This window comes from Empidonax traillii, unplaced genomic scaffold, assembly GCF_003031625.1.
Source record: "Empidonax traillii isolate 1590-97213 ecotype Southwest subspecies unplaced genomic scaffold, ASM303162v1 scaffold448:size1359114, whole genome shotgun sequence".
Taxonomy (NCBI): Eukaryota; Metazoa; Chordata; class Aves; order Passeriformes; family Tyrannidae; genus Empidonax; species Empidonax traillii.
Window position 1 is genome coordinate 1,187,253 of NW_020955641.1, and position 15,711 is coordinate 1,202,963.

At 48.2% G+C, this 15,711-nt stretch overlaps 2 protein-coding genes across 2 annotated transcripts; one reads left to right on the top strand and one right to left on the bottom strand.

Annotated features, from left to right (window-relative positions):
* Positions 1 to 126: 126 nt before the first annotated feature.
* Positions 127 to 5,939, top strand: CCNDBP1 (cyclin D1 binding protein 1). The gene is made up of 11 exons (XM_027894972.1): positions 127 to 246; positions 327 to 386; positions 1,070 to 1,149; positions 1,749 to 1,830; positions 2,248 to 2,344; positions 2,752 to 2,825; positions 3,129 to 3,205; positions 3,777 to 4,030; positions 4,392 to 4,452; positions 5,114 to 5,160; positions 5,544 to 5,939. The coding sequence occupies exons 1-11, from the start codon at positions 180 to 182 to the stop codon at positions 5,650 to 5,652; spliced, it is 1,008 nt and encodes a 335-aa protein (XP_027750773.1). The 5' UTR covers positions 127 to 179; the 3' UTR covers positions 5,653 to 5,939.
* A 478-nt stretch (positions 5,940 to 6,417) lies between these two features.
* Positions 6,418 to 14,157, bottom strand: EPB42 (erythrocyte membrane protein band 4.2). The gene is made up of 13 exons (XM_027894968.1): positions 14,054 to 14,157; positions 13,264 to 13,449; positions 12,357 to 12,587; positions 11,848 to 11,966; positions 11,107 to 11,229; positions 10,558 to 10,735; positions 10,046 to 10,184; positions 9,625 to 9,728; positions 9,089 to 9,331; positions 8,199 to 8,519; positions 7,616 to 7,776; positions 7,068 to 7,201; positions 6,418 to 6,667 (listed from the first exon to the last, which is right to left on the bottom strand). Exons 1-13 carry the CDS (start codon positions 14,061 to 14,063, stop codon positions 6,517 to 6,519), a joined length of 2,100 nt encoding a protein of 699 aa, XP_027750769.1. The 5' UTR covers positions 14,064 to 14,157; the 3' UTR covers positions 6,418 to 6,516.
* Between the last annotated feature and the right edge of the window lie 1,554 nt (positions 14,158 to 15,711).

Below are 15,711 nucleotides of genomic sequence, written 5' to 3' on the forward strand. Positions count from 1 at the left end.
GTGCAGCGGCTCTCTGGGATCGGGGTTGCCGGAGGGGCGGTGCAGCAGCTCTCCGGGATCTCGGCTGGTGGAAGGGCGGTGCAGAAGCTCTCCGGGATCTCGGCTGGTGGAGGGGCGGTGCAGGAGCTCTCCGGGAGCGGACGTGACGCGCGGGGCGCTCGGGCGGCGCTGCCGGGGCGATGGAGGCGCGGGAGGCGCTGCGGGACGTGCGGGGAGCGCTGCGGGCGGTGCTGGCGCGGGTGCGAGGTGCGGGCCGGGGCCGGATGGGGTGCGGGCCGGGCCGGGCCGGGCTCCCCGCGGGCTGAGCTGTGTCTGTGCCGTTGCAGAGGGAGAACCGGGCGAGGGCCGAGAGCCGTTCGAGCTGCCGCGCTTCTGGGACGCGCTAGGTACGGGCGGGGAGCAGACGGACTGGGCTTTGGGGTGGGCTTTGGGGTGGGCTTTGGGGGGTGCCGGGCAGGGCTCCCATCCCCAGCGGGTCTCCAGCCGGCGCTTGGCGCGTACCCTCCGCTCGTGGGTTCGTAGGACCATCAGGGTTGGAATAGACAACTTTAAGATCATCGAGTCCAACCGTCAACCCAGCGCTGCCTCTGAAACCCCTAAAACCACATCAGCGCCAGATCCCGTGGTTCTCAAACGCCTCCGGCGATGGTGACTCCACCACCTCCCTGGGCAACCTATTCCATTGCCTGGCCATCCTAACACAAAGCAGCAGCCCATGGTACAAGGTTTATAGAGCCTTTGGTCTCTGTTGAAGCCTCCCAGCACATCCTGGTGAAAGGGTCATGGACCAAGATGCAAACTGGGGTTGTGGAAATCACTACCAGCCATGTAAAAAGAAAAAAAGTTTAAAAAAGCAGGCGTAGGACACAAGCTACATGCATGGCACCATGGAATTCTACTTGGTGGGGGATTTACTGTATGTGTTTGTGTGGCTTGGAAGGAAGTAATGATAATCAAGTAATGGTAATCAAGGAGTAGCATCAGAGATGTCACTCATCGAGCTGCTCTGTTCTTTTTTCTTTTACCCAAGTTACTTTCTCTCCTTTTGCTCTCATTGAATTTTTTCTAGGTCAGACATTCCAAGTAACATCACAGGAAGCTACAAAGCTGAGTCTGGCGTTCTCAAGGCCTCCGCTGCCTTCTGCAGAGGTGAGTGAAAGCCTCCACAGACTGTGAAATTGCCCTGTGGGTGAAGGTTCAGGTGTCTCTTGGTTCACTTGATTGAAACGATTTGGTTCAGTGCAAACAAGGGATTGTCACTATTGTAGAGTGCATTAACACAACCCAAGAGCTGCCCAGAGAACTAATTTCCATAAGCTAAGGAGACATTCTTAATAGAAGTGTTCTTTCATTCTTTAGCAGCTGCAGCTAGTTGCTGACAGAAACAGAATGTTGGAGAATACAGACCTTAGATCCAACAAAGAATATGAAGTATTTTTGCAGTTAATTGAGAGAAGTTTATCACACCTGTGTTTGGAGGACAGGAATAAAAAATCTCCTCTCTGGTGTATGACCACCCCACCAGGGCGTGTTTTGTTATGTTACCCTGTTATGATGTATACAGCTTGTTTATTTGTATTTTCTTCTTGTGCTGGATTTGTTTCTCAAACAGGACAGCCATTATTACGTTTCCCTTTTCTCAAAGAAGTCTGAAAGCCAGCGATTGCTTGTGAGACTTTCTAAAGATGCTGCAGCTGTGTGCTGCTCACGGTGACCCAAAGGTGATCCTTTTGCATGTCCATTTTCAGGATTGCCGGAAGCTGAGTGAAGATGTCCAAAATGCCATTCTTGCAGTTGCCACAGTGTACTACTGGCTCCCCAAGGGCCAAGGTGAGATAGTGACAGCAAGGCAGCCACCACTGTAAAAAGAAACCCAGTATTTCAGAGCCCAGTATGAGATGTGGCATCCGCAGGAAAGCAAATTTTCATTAGCAGGTTATCCCGTTATCAGCTGCTCTGTAGACTTTGAACATGTTTATGAGTGAACTACTTGTCTGTCTACTCCTGCAGAAGAATGATGATGTAGGAAGTTGTATAGTTGATTGAGTGTTGGTATTTATGAAGTGTTGAAATTATCGTCCAGAGTCCTTTAGGAACTGGGAAGCATCTTGCTTCCTTCCAAATACCTGTCGCTTCATTTATACGCTGTATCCACACAAACAGAGCAGTCTGTGTGTTCCTCTCAGCAGTTGCTTTCTGTCAGTGCTGACTGTGGCACCTTTCTCGCTTTTTCTCAATCTCCACCAGGCACTACTCTTCGGAAGATGGTACGAGATGCTACCACTGAAGTAGTGGAAGGGATGATCCAGCTCACAGACACAATTCTCAATGCTCCAGCAGAGAGGTAATTTTTAATCACGTGATTTTATGATAATTTTCCAGAAGAAAAAAAGGAAGAAAGAGTTACTAGTATACATGTTAAGAAGCAGCAAGTGCAGACTGCTTCCTAAGGGAAGGGGGGAGACAGAAGCAGAGCACTGTTGGGATCAGGGAGGGACAGAGGCCTCTTCAGCAAAGGCTCAGTTCCCCAGGATCTGAGTGAGCAGGGCAGTGCTGGTGAGGGTGGTGAGATTCATTTGAGAGTGAGATCATCAGACAAGCCCATAAGGATGATTTCAAGCTGCACCATCTTCGGGTCAGAAAATAAAAACACAGTGGTGTTTATAAAATGTGGCGTTAATAAAAAGTGAGGTTGATAAAAGCACAGTGGTGTTCTTGAGCCTAACTTTGGGGGCTTTTGTTTTGTTTCAGCTTGTCTCAGGAACAGCTCATATCGACTGGAGGCGTGTGGGAGGCGTGTGAGCAAGTGTCCAACCTGCCACGAGGTGAGTGTTGTAAATGCAGAACAGCAGAACTGGGATGCATTTCCTTGGAATATCAATAGCCTTTGCAGAGGTATTCTGGGTGGTACAAGGAAGGCTCACTCAGTCTCCAAAACCCATCTGGTTTTGAAATGTATGAGCTTGGAAGCCGGGCCAGATTCTTTGCATGACAAGTGCAGCTCTGAGCTCTGCAAAAAGCATGATCCTGCAGTCTCCAGATCTAATGATGGCAAACCTAGATGAAGGTTGTTGCAAACTGATTTGAAACAGTGGGGTGCCACGGTTTTCATCCTTTTCCTTTTGCAGATAACCAGGCAGCAGTTGCATCAGCTCTGACGGCGTGTCTAGGTGTGGTCAAGGATGCTGTGGAGGAGATGGAACATGTAAGGAAGCCCCTAAGCCTCAGAGGAGCCTGCAGTGGTGGATTATAGACTCACAGAATATCCTGAGTTGGAGGGGTCCAGCTCCTGTCTCTGCATGGGGCAACCCCAACAATCCCACCACGTGCCTTGAGCTCTGGAAAGCTTGGGGCTGTGACCACTGCCCTGTGCCAGTGCCCCACCCCCCTCTGTGGTGGTTCAGTGATGGAATGCAGGGATCGTTTTAAATTTGTTCTGATATGAGCTAGCTTATTGTTCTTTGCGTGGATTTTAATGAGTTTTTAATCTCAAACCGAGTTTACTTGATATAAGGTTTCCATAAAGCCATGTCCTGAACTGGGGGACATGGGGGATTGTGGGAGGAAGTTTAGGATGATGTAGGAATGGCAGTATTTACCAGGTTCGTGCTGTTTGCACTGTTGAATTAGGGTGGGGGATTAGTTAATCCAGTTCTAGGATTAACCAGCTGAGCTTTCCCCCGTTAATTATTTGCACGATGCCTGGATGATGTTCTCCCTTTCCTCCACTGCAATTGATATCAGGCTCTGGGTTTTCAGTGCATCTGTGTTCTCAGGCACTGGTGGAAGGGCAGGATCCCTATGGTGACATCATGGAAGATGAAGAGCTGGGCTTTCGGGGCAACAGGGACACGTACTGGTCAGAAGCTGACCGGCAGCTGCTCAGCTCCTGCATGGGGTTAATGAAGGCTTCCAAAGCTTGCCTGAAGAAGGTCCTGGGTGCAGTGAAGGCCTATGGCAAAGCTGATTCTCCAGAGCAGATTGCTCAGCTGGATGACCTTGCAGACATTGCTAATGAGATCAGTCCAAGGTAAGCAGGTCTCTCCCTGTGCTGCTTTTTGCTCTGGAGTAGCCTTGGTCTTTCTTGAGGTCTAGAGAATGGATTAGGACAACCTCTATGATACTGGAGCTGTGAGCAGGTGGTGGGGAGACTATTATGGCATAAGCTGTTGTGCAGGTCAGGAGGGGAACAGACATTGTATTTGGGGTGGAGCTGTGGCCACATCTCTCACTGTGGTGAGAGGGGCACATCCCACGGGTAGGACTGATGTCTCCTTGTCATGCACTGCTGTTCCTGACTTGCATTCAGGGTTGGGTGTGGGCTTTGATCAGGATCCATGAGTTGTGCTGGCAGGACCTTTGTTCCATTGCTCCCCTCTTTTCTATCCTAGTGTTGATGAGCTGGCACTGAGCATGTACCCACCTGTGAACCCGCTGGCTGTGCGACTTAATGTGAGTATCTGGAGCCTCTGTGTGGGACTGGGCTGTAGAGAATGGGGAGAAATCAAATTGGAGGGGTTATGTGACTCTCAGGGAGAGGTGAGTGTTAGTGACTGCCTCAGTAAAGATTTCTTAGGGCTGAAGAGTGCCCTTTGGTTCTTGCATGCTTATCTTCCTTCAGGTGGAAATGCATTCCTCATCTTTACCTCCTCTGGGAAGGGCATGACCACTTGGAGCTTTAGCTCTGAACTATAATCCATAGAGATGTCCAGTGACAAAACTGGTTTCATGCCTTTGGCCTGTGGCTTGATTTTTTTGGGAATAAAAAAGAAAGTATTACTTAGTATCAAATTGCATTAAAGTCAGTCACTTGTAACTTCATATCTTACTATCAGTTACCAATTTCTAATAGACTTGTCTTTTTTTAAAGAAAGCATTTTAATGCATGCTTTAAAAACCATACATGACTTTATTTTTACCTGTCCCAGCCAGCAGTAGGTTGGGAGACACTTCCAGCATGGCAGTGATAGATAACTCCATTCTGCATCAGGACTGGTGGCAGTTTTACTCATTTTTGGCTGTTGAGCATTCCTGCATTTCTCTTTCCAGTACTGCTGAGACCCTGGTTTTCCTCACATTTGGCTCACTTCATTTCCCTTTTGCTTCCTTCTAGGCTGCTAAGTTGGCCTCGGTATTAAAGAAGGTCTTAGAGATTGCAAAGTGAGTATGAGCCACAGTTGTACAAGTGTGTGTTCCCTGCCCTGGAAGTCCAGACCTTTCTGCCTCATGTCACATATGACTCATTTCTGGACAGTAAATGCTGGCATTTTGTTTTGATGTTGTCTAGTCACAAAGGGATGGGACTAAGGGAAGGGTGGTGGGGATGAAAGCGGTTCCCACCGAGGGCACACACATTTGTGTCAAGGTTTGGGAGGACTACATACATGGATGTGGGTTCTTCCTTGCTCAAAGCCCTCTGGGGCTGTAGCAGCCCTGTTTTATGCTGTGGTTATTCAGCACCTCACAGTACCCCTGTGTTGCCTGGATGTGGAGGTGTAAGACACCCAGGAGGGTTTCCAAATGAATTTCCTCCACTTTTGCAGGACAAGCCACGTGTGTCCACCGTCAGAGGAAGGCTGGGTGCAGTTTCTAAATGGTGCAGTAGATCACAACATGAACAAAATCAAGAACTTCACTCAGGGTCAACTTTAGCTCTCCTGTGCCCACGTGTGTTGCTGCCACTGGCTCTGGCACGTGCTTTTCCCGTGAATCTTGCTGTTCTTCAGCTGCTGGGAGGATGATGAGAACAATGTTTCTAGGAGAGAACCTTACTGCCACTTGGAAAAACTTTTCCAGGAAGTTGCTCTTCGCCGTTGCAGAAGTTGTCATTTTACTTGGATTCGTGGGATGATGCAGTGCTGCATCTCAACCTGCCCCACTCCTGAGACCTTGCAGCTACTGTGGGGTTCAAAGAACAATAAAATACTGCTAGATTTGCATTAGTTGCTTTATCTGTCTTCAGGTGACAGAGGATATGTACAGAAGGAAAGGGGCTTGCTTGTTTTGCAAGCAGCCCAATGAACCATTACGAAATATGCTGCACTGTTGCTATTTCCTGTTTAACCTTACAGAGCACTGAACAGCTTTCTATTATTTATTTCCTCAGAAAGCAGCCAAAAATACTGTTTACTACTTTATAAGTATCAAGGATCTGCAGGGGGAGAAGGGTATTTCTCTAGAGAACTGCTGCATGTATGATCGCTTTACAGTTCCAGGATATCCTTTTGTTTTCACAGGGAGGGGAGATGCCCTAAGCAGTGGTGGGTTCAGCACATGTGTGTGGTGAGAAGTGTCTGCTTGAGCCTTCAGCCCATCTTTGTCACAGTAAGGTTCAACTTCTGCAGCTGGAGAGTGGACATAGTGGCAGATGGGAGAGAGCTGAATTTACGCAAATAATCAAAATCAGACTCGGTTTTGAACTTAACTTTTATTCAACTGTTAACATCTGTGCTTGCCCAAGATCAGGGCACAGATCACGACCACTCTTTTGTCAGCAGGACCTGTTCTCAGCTGGGCTCAGGCAGCTGCAATGTCAGTAGTTCTGTAGCTCTTCAGGTTCTGGAGTTGAGGGCAGGTAAGTTGTGCAGTGAGTCTCCTGGGCCCTGCTTGGGTGGGGGTGAATGGAATTTGCAGCTCTTGAGTGCTTTTAGCTTGCACGGATCCCAACCTGAAAGATAAGAGGGGATTACACAGGAATCACTCCTCTTTGTATTTCTAGTTCCCTGGGCCTAGGAGATGCATTTGCTAGACAGGAGTGTGGTGCCAAAAGAAAAGAAAGGAAAGAAAGAAATAGAAGAAAGCTTTCACAGATGCCATATTGGCTTCAACTTGTGCATTACACATCTGTTGGAAGTTCTGTTGGCTTCTCCTTTAGAGTGTGAAAATCCTCTGTGTTATCTGTAAATAAAGGATGGGATGCCTGGGGCTTTCGTGCTGAAGCAGTGTCTTCCTGCCATGTTGTTGCCTGGTTATTTTTGGGGACAGCCTTTCCTGTGCAAGGGTTTCTCTAGCTTGTATTGTGTCTCTTTTTCCATCTGCTGTTCTCAGATCCATCAGTTTGCACTTACCTGTACTTCCTCTGTCTGTAAATCAGCCCTCGCCCTGCAACTGCTACCACACACTGCTCCAGGGGCTCAGGGAGAGGGTTCAGGAGGCTGATCCTTGCTGTGCTGGGCTGATACTGTACCATGGTTTTTGGGAGCTGTTGAAAGAAGGAAATGAGCTGAAACCGAGAGAAGGAAAAAAGATTCTTCTGTGATTAAAGGGAGGTGCACAATTTTTGGAGCCGGAGGTCTCAGCCTGAGCTGCCAGCTGGCAGAAGAGGCAAAATCCAGGTTAGTTTCTTCTGCTCTAGTTTCCTTCTGCAGCCTCTGATTTCCAGACTGGTCAGTGAGTTAGGAGTCATCAGGATTTCCTCATGCACACACAGAGAAAAGGCAGAATTGGGAGCACTGTATACAACAGTGGCCCGACCCACCTTTCCCAAACTGATATCTCAGTGCTTTGACAGAACACAGCATGAGGAGAGGCACTGAACCAGCAGAATTGTTTTGCTGCTTATGACTGAAAGCAGTTTTCTCCCTACTGCAGTGACAGAATGACAGCCCAGCCTAACCTCAATAGTGAGAAGGGGATCAGAAACGCTGATCTCTTCCTGTGCCAGGTATATGTAGCAGGAATCCTCATCTCTCAGCACAGCAGTCAGCCTGAGCAGGTGGTTCTCCCCCAGCTCTTTTCCACACCACGAGTTGGGCACAAAGATCCTCAGGCTGTGGACTGGAATGGAGTGGTAAAATAACAGATGATGAGTACAGTCTGCTCTTTGCCTGTGTGACACCTCAGAGTGTTTAGTGCCCAACCTTGCACTGAAAGCTGCAGCATTTAAATGCTCAAGTGATTGAAAATCTCTTAAGGTGATGTTGCCAAAGTGCTGTATTTCACAGAATCCCAGAATGGGTAAGGTTGGAAGTGAATCAATCATGTGGCCAAACCTCCCTGCCCAAGCAAGGTCATCCCAGAGCACATGGTACAGGAGATGGTCCTTGAATACCTCCAGTGAGGGAGACTCCACAACCTCTCTGGGCAATCACAATCAGCTATTCAGACAACCTTTTGTAAACTTATGGCTAAGAGCATTTTTTTTGCTGAGGTGAAAACTAGATACACTTTTCTAGCCATGCACTCAGCAGAGTCCTTACCTTCATTGCTTTGGAGGTTAAAATGAAAGTCTTCCTTCCAAAGCTGGCTAATGGGCACACCATTATAATGCAGAGACTGGACCCCAACCACCAGGTGAGTAGCCTTTTCTCCACCACTGTGGTTAAACATTTCAATGGAAAGCGGAATATCTTGTCCCAGCTGCAGAGAACTGCTCGACTGGAGGTGGATGGAAAGGTTAACTGGCTCTTCAAGGGCAATAGGAATGGAGCTAAACTGTGTTGAGCTGCTGCTGGTGGCTATCTCAAGTTTCTTTATATTTCTGTAGGCTTTGTCAAGTACTTCTTTTTCCTTGAGAGAGCCTGTCACAAAAAGGAACACATATTTTAGTATCCTTTCCAGTTTGCTAGTGTGAAGCAGCAAGTGCAGGAGAATGGCATCGATTTATCCTGGCAGTACTGTAGAGAACTATTTCTAAGAGCATTGAGAGATATCCTTTTGAACTTCTGGTTGGAGCAGTTTCAGCTGACAGGATATTCACTGGATCTACCTGACAGATTCTACTTGGGAAGAGTTGTCATAGTTTTTAAAGCACCTTGGTGCTAAAATCTGTCAGAGTAAAGGGGGCAGTGGCCTCTTTAACTACTGAGGTAAGAGAAATCAAAAGAGTTTTTCCAGACACGAAAGTGCCTGGTAAAGAATCACCCAGCCATCTACAGACCTGGTTAATGCAATTAAGCAGATGAAATTTAGGCTATGACCTCTGCTTTTGTTCTGCAGACAGAGTTTAGGTGTTCTAGTGCCACTGAAGAGGGGGAAGTAGTGAGAAGTGGATGACCCTGGTGCTCTGCTTTGGCTCTGCTCTCCAGTCTTTTCCTCCTCACTTGTGACACTGCCAAGGAAGGTGCTCAGCCACTGGCCCACCCCATACCTTCAGGATACTTGTAGTTGTGTGTGATGTCCTCACAGCGCTCACTGCCCACACTCTTGGTGCTGATGTTGTTACCGACGTATTTCGTGCCACCAAAAGCTGGCTTAAGGGTGTCATCTGCCTTTTGTATCCAGACCTGGCACTTGGCATTGATGGCAGCAAAGAAGTAGCAGACATCATAATCGACTTCTGTGTCCCCTTCCTTGATGGCATGGACAGGGGCTGGCCCACAGAAGGATGGACCTGAAGAGAAAATGTGGCCTAGTTAAGATTCAGATGCTTTACCAGCTAAAGCCATCCCTAGTTTAGACATATACTGATTATACATCAGCAGTGCTGTGATAGAGCTCTTGAAGCTACATAAGCAGCACAAACCAAGCAGATAAATAATGATTTTGGGGCCTAAAGTCAACAGGGTGAGTCCCTGTCCTGTTGCATCTTTCCACTGGGAGTTGAGGAAGGGAGGAAGACTGAATTAATTTATTTGCTCCCTGCTCCTCTCCCCTCCTTTCTCAAACCCATCTCTGCTGCCTCACCTTTGCTTTTTTCCTGGCAGGTGGCATCCAGTGCCTGCCAGCCGCTGTACTCCGGTGGCAAATCAGCCCGAGCCATCCAGCATTCGTTCCAAACGTGGAAGGTCCTGCAAGAGCCAACATCACGAGCTTATCATCACCAAGACACTGAGCCCTGAGGTACAGCAAATTTTTAGCCAAAACACAGCCGGTCAGTGCTCCTTTGAAAGAGCTCAGTGCACGTTGAGGAGAGCAGAGAGCATGTTTTTTGAGACAAGTGGAGTTTCTCTGGTTGGGCTGGGCTATCATTCTTCCTCTGTGGGCCCTGAGCTGTCTCCTATCCACCTCCCTGCAGCTCTTTCACCTCTTTGTTCTCCCCCCTATATCACTTTTACACCCAGGTATTGCCTCAAATTCTTGCTTGGGCCCCGCCACGTTCTCTTACCAGACACGAGCACGCTTGTCCTGCGTGAGCAGTGTCCCATCTTCATCGTAATACTCATCCACACTCAGGCTGCTCTTGGTGTTGTGAGCCCAGGTAAAGCCGGTGACCACCCTGGTAGGAATTCCCAGGCACCTCAGAACTGTGCAGAAGAGAGAGCCGTGATTCAGCTGTGCATCCTGCCCTAAGGGTGCCTCTGCTGATAGGTGTAGAGTCTTTTTTTGGTGCCTGGGCTGTTAGGAATGGCACAGACCCACTGTCTGGACTTTGCAAGAATTAGTGCCCCTTCAGGAAATAAGATCTCATTGGTGCCTTCAGTGAATGGATGTGCTGATACCCTTTTATCTCAAAGCTGGTAACACTCAGTGTTGATGAGGAAATTCTGGGGATCTGCCTCTCACCAAAAGACCACAGGTTATGCTACTGGGACCTGTGTTAATCCAGGAATTTAGGCATGTGCTAGAGGTCCTGCAGACCAAATAAGGCTTTGTTCAACACAAAGGTCTTTGAAGTACCTGAACACATGACTGCAGCAAACACCCAGCACTGCCCGTAGCGGACAGGCCGGCACTCCGATGCAATCCACTGCCGGAGGATGGGGCTGCTTCCCAGCCACTTGGAAGGGGGGGTCCCATTACTGTATTGCCCGGCCTCACATTCTGCCAGGATTCCTTTAAACTCATTGCAGTTCAGCTGCAGGGAAAGAGGAGAGAAAGATGCATTAAGGAGTTGCCTCTCTTTGGTAGGTCCGCCCAATCCTGTTTGATGAAGCTGCTCCCAGGGCTGATGAAACCAGGAGGATTTTTTTGGTGCAAAGCATGAAAGCAGAACAAGCACAGCAGTCTCCTCTGAGATTTATTCAGTAAGTGAATAAAGTCACAGCTAAGAAGCTCCTGCGGCACTACTTGTCTGCTGCAGGAATATCAGGACAGGCTGGAGATGGGCAGGAGGTGGGGTTTGGAGCAGCCCTGGGCAGGCTTCCTCTTTGGTCAGTGGGTTGCCCTGAGCTGGGATTGAGGAGATGCAGCCTGCCAGGTGCCAGGGCTGCTGTCTGCTCTCCTTACCATGGCAGCCACTGCCCGGCAGACGTGGACAGGGCTCTTGCGCTGGGTGGGATCCTTGGCTCCTTGGTGGTGCTCACCCAGGCACAGCAGTGTGAAGCAGATGTCAACAATGCCCTCCTCAAACTGAAACAAGAGCACATCATTTCAGGAAATCGGGCCTGAACTTTTGTTCTCTTGAGTCTGTACCCAGTTTGTAACTGTGCAGGTTATTTCTCCCTCTCTGCTGATACTCTTGTATAAAGTGGGCTGAGGAGGAGAGCTCCAGGCCGAGATTTGGAGGGGGGGCACAACAAACTGAAGACAGACCTCCAGCTTTATTGAAGGTGGGAAATGCATTAGCATGATACTGCATCCCCTGACTGAGGGAAATTGATGCTTTCCTGGAGTGCTCTCTAGGTTGGCACAGAAGTACTTTTGTGATCTGCTGGCACTAGAGAGGAGTAAAATTCCTTTCTAATCAGATGGCCTTGGGCAAATTGTAAGATCTACTTTACCTGTGAGATAGAGACAGTATTACTAAGTTCTGTTAAATGCTATTATCACCTGTTGTGGAAAGGAAGGCACACAAAGCTCAGATATAGGTCAATGCATATCTTTATATAGGACAGCCTGAGAAGGTCTTTCCTCAGAGCCACACCGTGGAGATGGATAAGACTCTCAGGATCCTGTACACACAGGATCTCTGCCCTTCCTCTGCTGGTGGCTATGAGAGGGCACAGCTATACTGGACCCCTGGCTTACCTGACCGAAGTCCCAGGGTTGTGCCACGGCTGCATTTTCAGTCCCCCAGTAGATGACACCCTCCTGGTTTAAAATGTACTCCTGGCGCTGTGCCTCGTTGGGCAGGAACACCTCATCATCTAGATCAGAGGGGAAAAAGCATCAGGAAGAATCCATTCCTGGTCTCAGATGCACTTGCCCCTCTCTGACATCAGCAGACCCCACTGCACTCCGGGGACTTCAGCAGTCCCTGGCATCCTGCCTTGAAAAATACCCCAGGTTGTGAATCAGACAGGAAAAAAGCATTTTGTTGTAATCTCTGTTCCTTGTTCACAAAGTTCCTCCAGACCCAGGCAGCTGCACTTGCTGGCTCTGCTGCTCTCCTGGCTGGTAACTTCTCTAATACTGAGAAAGATACAGTGACCTTTATCAGGCCAATTACAATCTTGACTCATCTTAAAGTCTTTGTTCTAAAGCTGGTTTTGTGAAGTGACTGGTCCCAGCCTGCCTTTCTGTCTCTGACCACGTACCTTGGCACCAGGGGTTGAAGAGAAGGGTGAATTTTCCCAGGAGGTGGGAAGATTGGGAGGCACGTAGAAGCAGAGTGTACTGGCCGATGGGAGCACTGGCAGGGGTGTTCACAGAGAGGGTCCAGGAGCACAGGTCCTGTTCTTCCAGCGCTGCACTCCACTGCTTCTGGTCTCCCAGGCTGGAGATGGGAAATTCAGTCCGGATTTCATCTGCTTTGGAAGGATGTGATCCTGCAGCCAAAGAGATCTGGTTGTGTTTATGGCAAGCACTGTGTTTACTCCTCACCTGTGCAGACTGCAGGGACCTTGTCTTGTCTCTGGAGCCACAGCTCTCCTCATGAGAGAATCTTAACCCTTTAGCACCTCAATGCCTTGTGAGCCTTCCTCAGGTTAGTACAGCACTCAGGCCTCCCCATTTGAAAGCGAGGTGTGCATTTCATAGATCTGTAGAAAGCAGTGCCTTCACTGCCAGAATGGTGCAGCCCTGCTGAATTCCTCCTGGAATTGAGCCAGAACAAAAGTGACAGCCAAATGCTCAGCTTTTGGCAAAACAGGCTGGGGCTGAACGTTGCTGCCCTTCTCAGGGGGTCTCACTAGGAAACACTCCTTAAGGCTACCTAAATTTGAACATTCCTAAACCAAAAGCCAGGAGAGATCCTGTGAGAACTTTCAGATCATGGAGAAGTGAACCTGATTTGGTTATTGTGCTGCAGTGTCCCCTCTGGAAAGGGATCTGGCTGTGACCCTGCAGCAGCAGGAGACTCTGCTTTGCCTTAGGTAAACAGTTCACTGCCCCATGTCTAAGTGTGGGCAGCTCTGTGCAGCTCTGGAGATGGTTTCTGCCACCAGCTCTGCTCTTCAGGAGGGTGGAGGAGCCGAGCTCTGATAATTTTGGCAGTGGTGTTACCTGTCTGTGCGATGAGGAAGGTCCTCTTCATCCACTGCAGGTAGTTGTGCACTGGAGCTGAGAAGTTCACAGTGATGGTGAATGGCTGCCCCCGCCTCACAATCAGCCTTTCAGTGCTGATTTCTCCCGTGTGGTGGTTGTTGTTGTTCATGGGGATCTTGAAATCGCATTTTTTGAGGCTCAGACCTGTAGTGTGAGAAGACACAGAATGAGTTTGGGGCTGTGAACTGCCTGCAGTCTGGCCCTGAGCCACATTCTGAGCCACACAAACAGCTGATCAAGTGTTTTCTCCACTCAGACATTCCCTCCGTGCCTTTGAGACTTTCTGACCAGTAACTGTAGGAGCCTTCACTCTGAGTTTGGTTGTTCTGGTGTCAAGTGACTATTGAGCTGCCAATGCCTTTTCTGCTCTCACTTTCTTCAAGTTTGCTTGGAGCCTGGACCCTCTCCCTGCTCCATGGCTAAAACACTTACTCATCTCTCTGACTCAGTTTTATAGTCTGGCTCACCTCCCACCGCTCCCTCTGCTGAGGATACCTCACTTGCCTTTGCTTCCAAACTCTCCCCTGTCTGCCTTAACTGCTTCTTGCTGCTCCTCAAACTCCTCTTAGACTTTGCTACCAGCTTTTGTTTGCCTTTTTGTGCTAACTCCCTTAGCCTTTAGAGCACTGTCTCCTCTCCTGTAAGCTCAGCTCTTCTACAAGCTGTCTTGGAGCAAGAACAGTTATTTTTTTTCCTGTCCCACACAGCTTGCAAATGCTTGGAACTAACCAAAGTGATTTTTGCTTACCTTGGCCCATGGCTGGTTCCCTGTCCCATGAAAGTCTGCAGCTCCTGCTCGCTCTGGGGGGCTCCTTCCCCCAGCTGTCCTCAAAAACTGCCCTCTTGCAAAGCTCTTTGCCTGGTTTCTTTACGCAGGGTGGGACGTGGTGGTGCCACCTCTCCAGCTTTATCTTGCTGGCCTGGTGTGCAGATGTCAAGGACTCTTTTTATCTCCCAGGCCACACTGAAGACACCCTGGAGATGAGGTCAAATTCTGCAGGGGGATGTGAAGCGTTTAGAGACAGACAGGGACAATTCCTTCAAGGAGCTGAGCACTGGGAACCCCGGGGTAGGAAGTGCAAATCTCATTGTGGCTCCAAATAATGCACAAAATGCACTTCAAATGGAAGTGTTGGAGAGCTGCCCTACAACACTGACCCCAAGCTCCTTGGATCCTAAAACCTTCAAGGAGTTTTAAAAAAAAAATGAAAAATAATTAGTCAGTACATCCATTGCTCCTGTGCCTAATTCAAAAAAGTGAAACCTCTTCAAGATGAGGAAAGGTGCCAAAGGCAGCAATTAAAAAAAGTGTAATTTTTGTAGCATAATGCAGACTATTTAAAAGTATTGCACTGCAGATTTGGGCTAAGTGCATTCTTGAAGTTGCTGTAATATTAAAGGGACACCACTGGATTGATAAATAATTGGCAAAAAGATAGGAAATCAGATATCAGAAATGAACATCTTTCCCTGTGGAGTGAGTCACCAATAGTTTTGCAGAAACCTATGATCTTCCACAAATTCAAGGGTAATTTGAGAAGCCAATCACACAATATTACACCAGAGAAGTTGGTGCTTTTCTTAGTATTAGTCCATCTTAGACTTTACTTGCTTGCTTATATGCATCATTTAAGCTAAATATAAAAACCTCTCTGCGTTTTAGTCCTTTTACAGCACAGCCTTCATTGCATGGATTCACTTTCACTGAATTGCAGAGTGGTTGAGGTTGGAAGGGATCTCAGAGGTGTTCTTAAATGCACCTTTGCAACGTAGGTGTTTATGAGCCTCTAAATCCGAGTGGTTTAGGTACAAGCAGGTACTTGTCCCATCAGCACTGCCTTGTGATGGCTGTATATACCCACAGTACCATCTCTTGGTCAAATTGGCAACTGCAAGTAAGATTTTTGCGTGGGATGCACTTTGTCATTATCTTTATAGTGCTTGGGGACTCTTGTTGTTTTACAGGTCCAAACATAAATCCATAAAAAATCTTCATTGTCTTTATTACCTCTAAAAATAGAAGCTTAAACTGTTACATGAGCATCTCTTTCAATCTGTAGAACAGCAGCAATTTCATTGTCTGCCTGAATCAAGGCTCTAGAAACTTAGATCAGGAGAACAGGATGGTGGGGAGAAACCCTCACCCCCCTGCAGGCTGAGTCCAATGTCTTTCCAGATCAGTTTATGGTAAGAATGTGTCATATCAGCCAGTGCTCCCTGGATTTTTTTTTTTTTTTGAGTGATCAGACTGGAATGAGGGCTGGCTGGGTCAGCCTCTTGGGCATGCTCACATTTAAACTGTGTATTTATGAAGAAAAACACTGACAATTAGCCATATTTTACTCCACTGACTCCCAGTGACTTCTGACCCAGGGCTGTGTAAAGATTGTAGGTTTGACAAAAGCT

What these genes read in the sequence shown, in the direction of transcription:
- CCNDBP1 (XM_027894972.1), top strand. Translation starts at nt 180, where the DNA reads ATGGAGGCGCGGGAGGCGCTGCGGGACGTGCGGGGAGCGCTGCGGGCG. An exon ending in GCTAATGAGATCAGTCCAAG is followed by an intron (nt 4,031 to 4,391) that starts GTAAGCAGGTCT and finishes TTTCTATCCTAG; the next exon opens with TGTTGATGAGCTGGCACTGA. An exon ending in AAGGTCTTAGAGATTGCAAA is followed by an intron (nt 5,161 to 5,543) that starts GTGAGTATGAGC and finishes CCACTTTTGCAG; the next exon opens with GACAAGCCACGTGTGTCCAC.
- EPB42 (XM_027894968.1), bottom strand. An exon ending in CTTCAACCCCTGGTGCCAAG is followed by an intron (nt 11,967 to 12,356) that starts GTACGTGGTCAG and finishes CCTCTGATCTAG; the next exon opens with ATGATGAGGTGTTCCTGCCC. An exon ending in TAACCTCCAAAGCAATGAAG is followed by an intron (nt 7,777 to 8,198) that starts GTAAGGACTCTG and finishes ACTCCATTCCAG; the next exon opens with TCCACAGCCTGAGGATCTTT.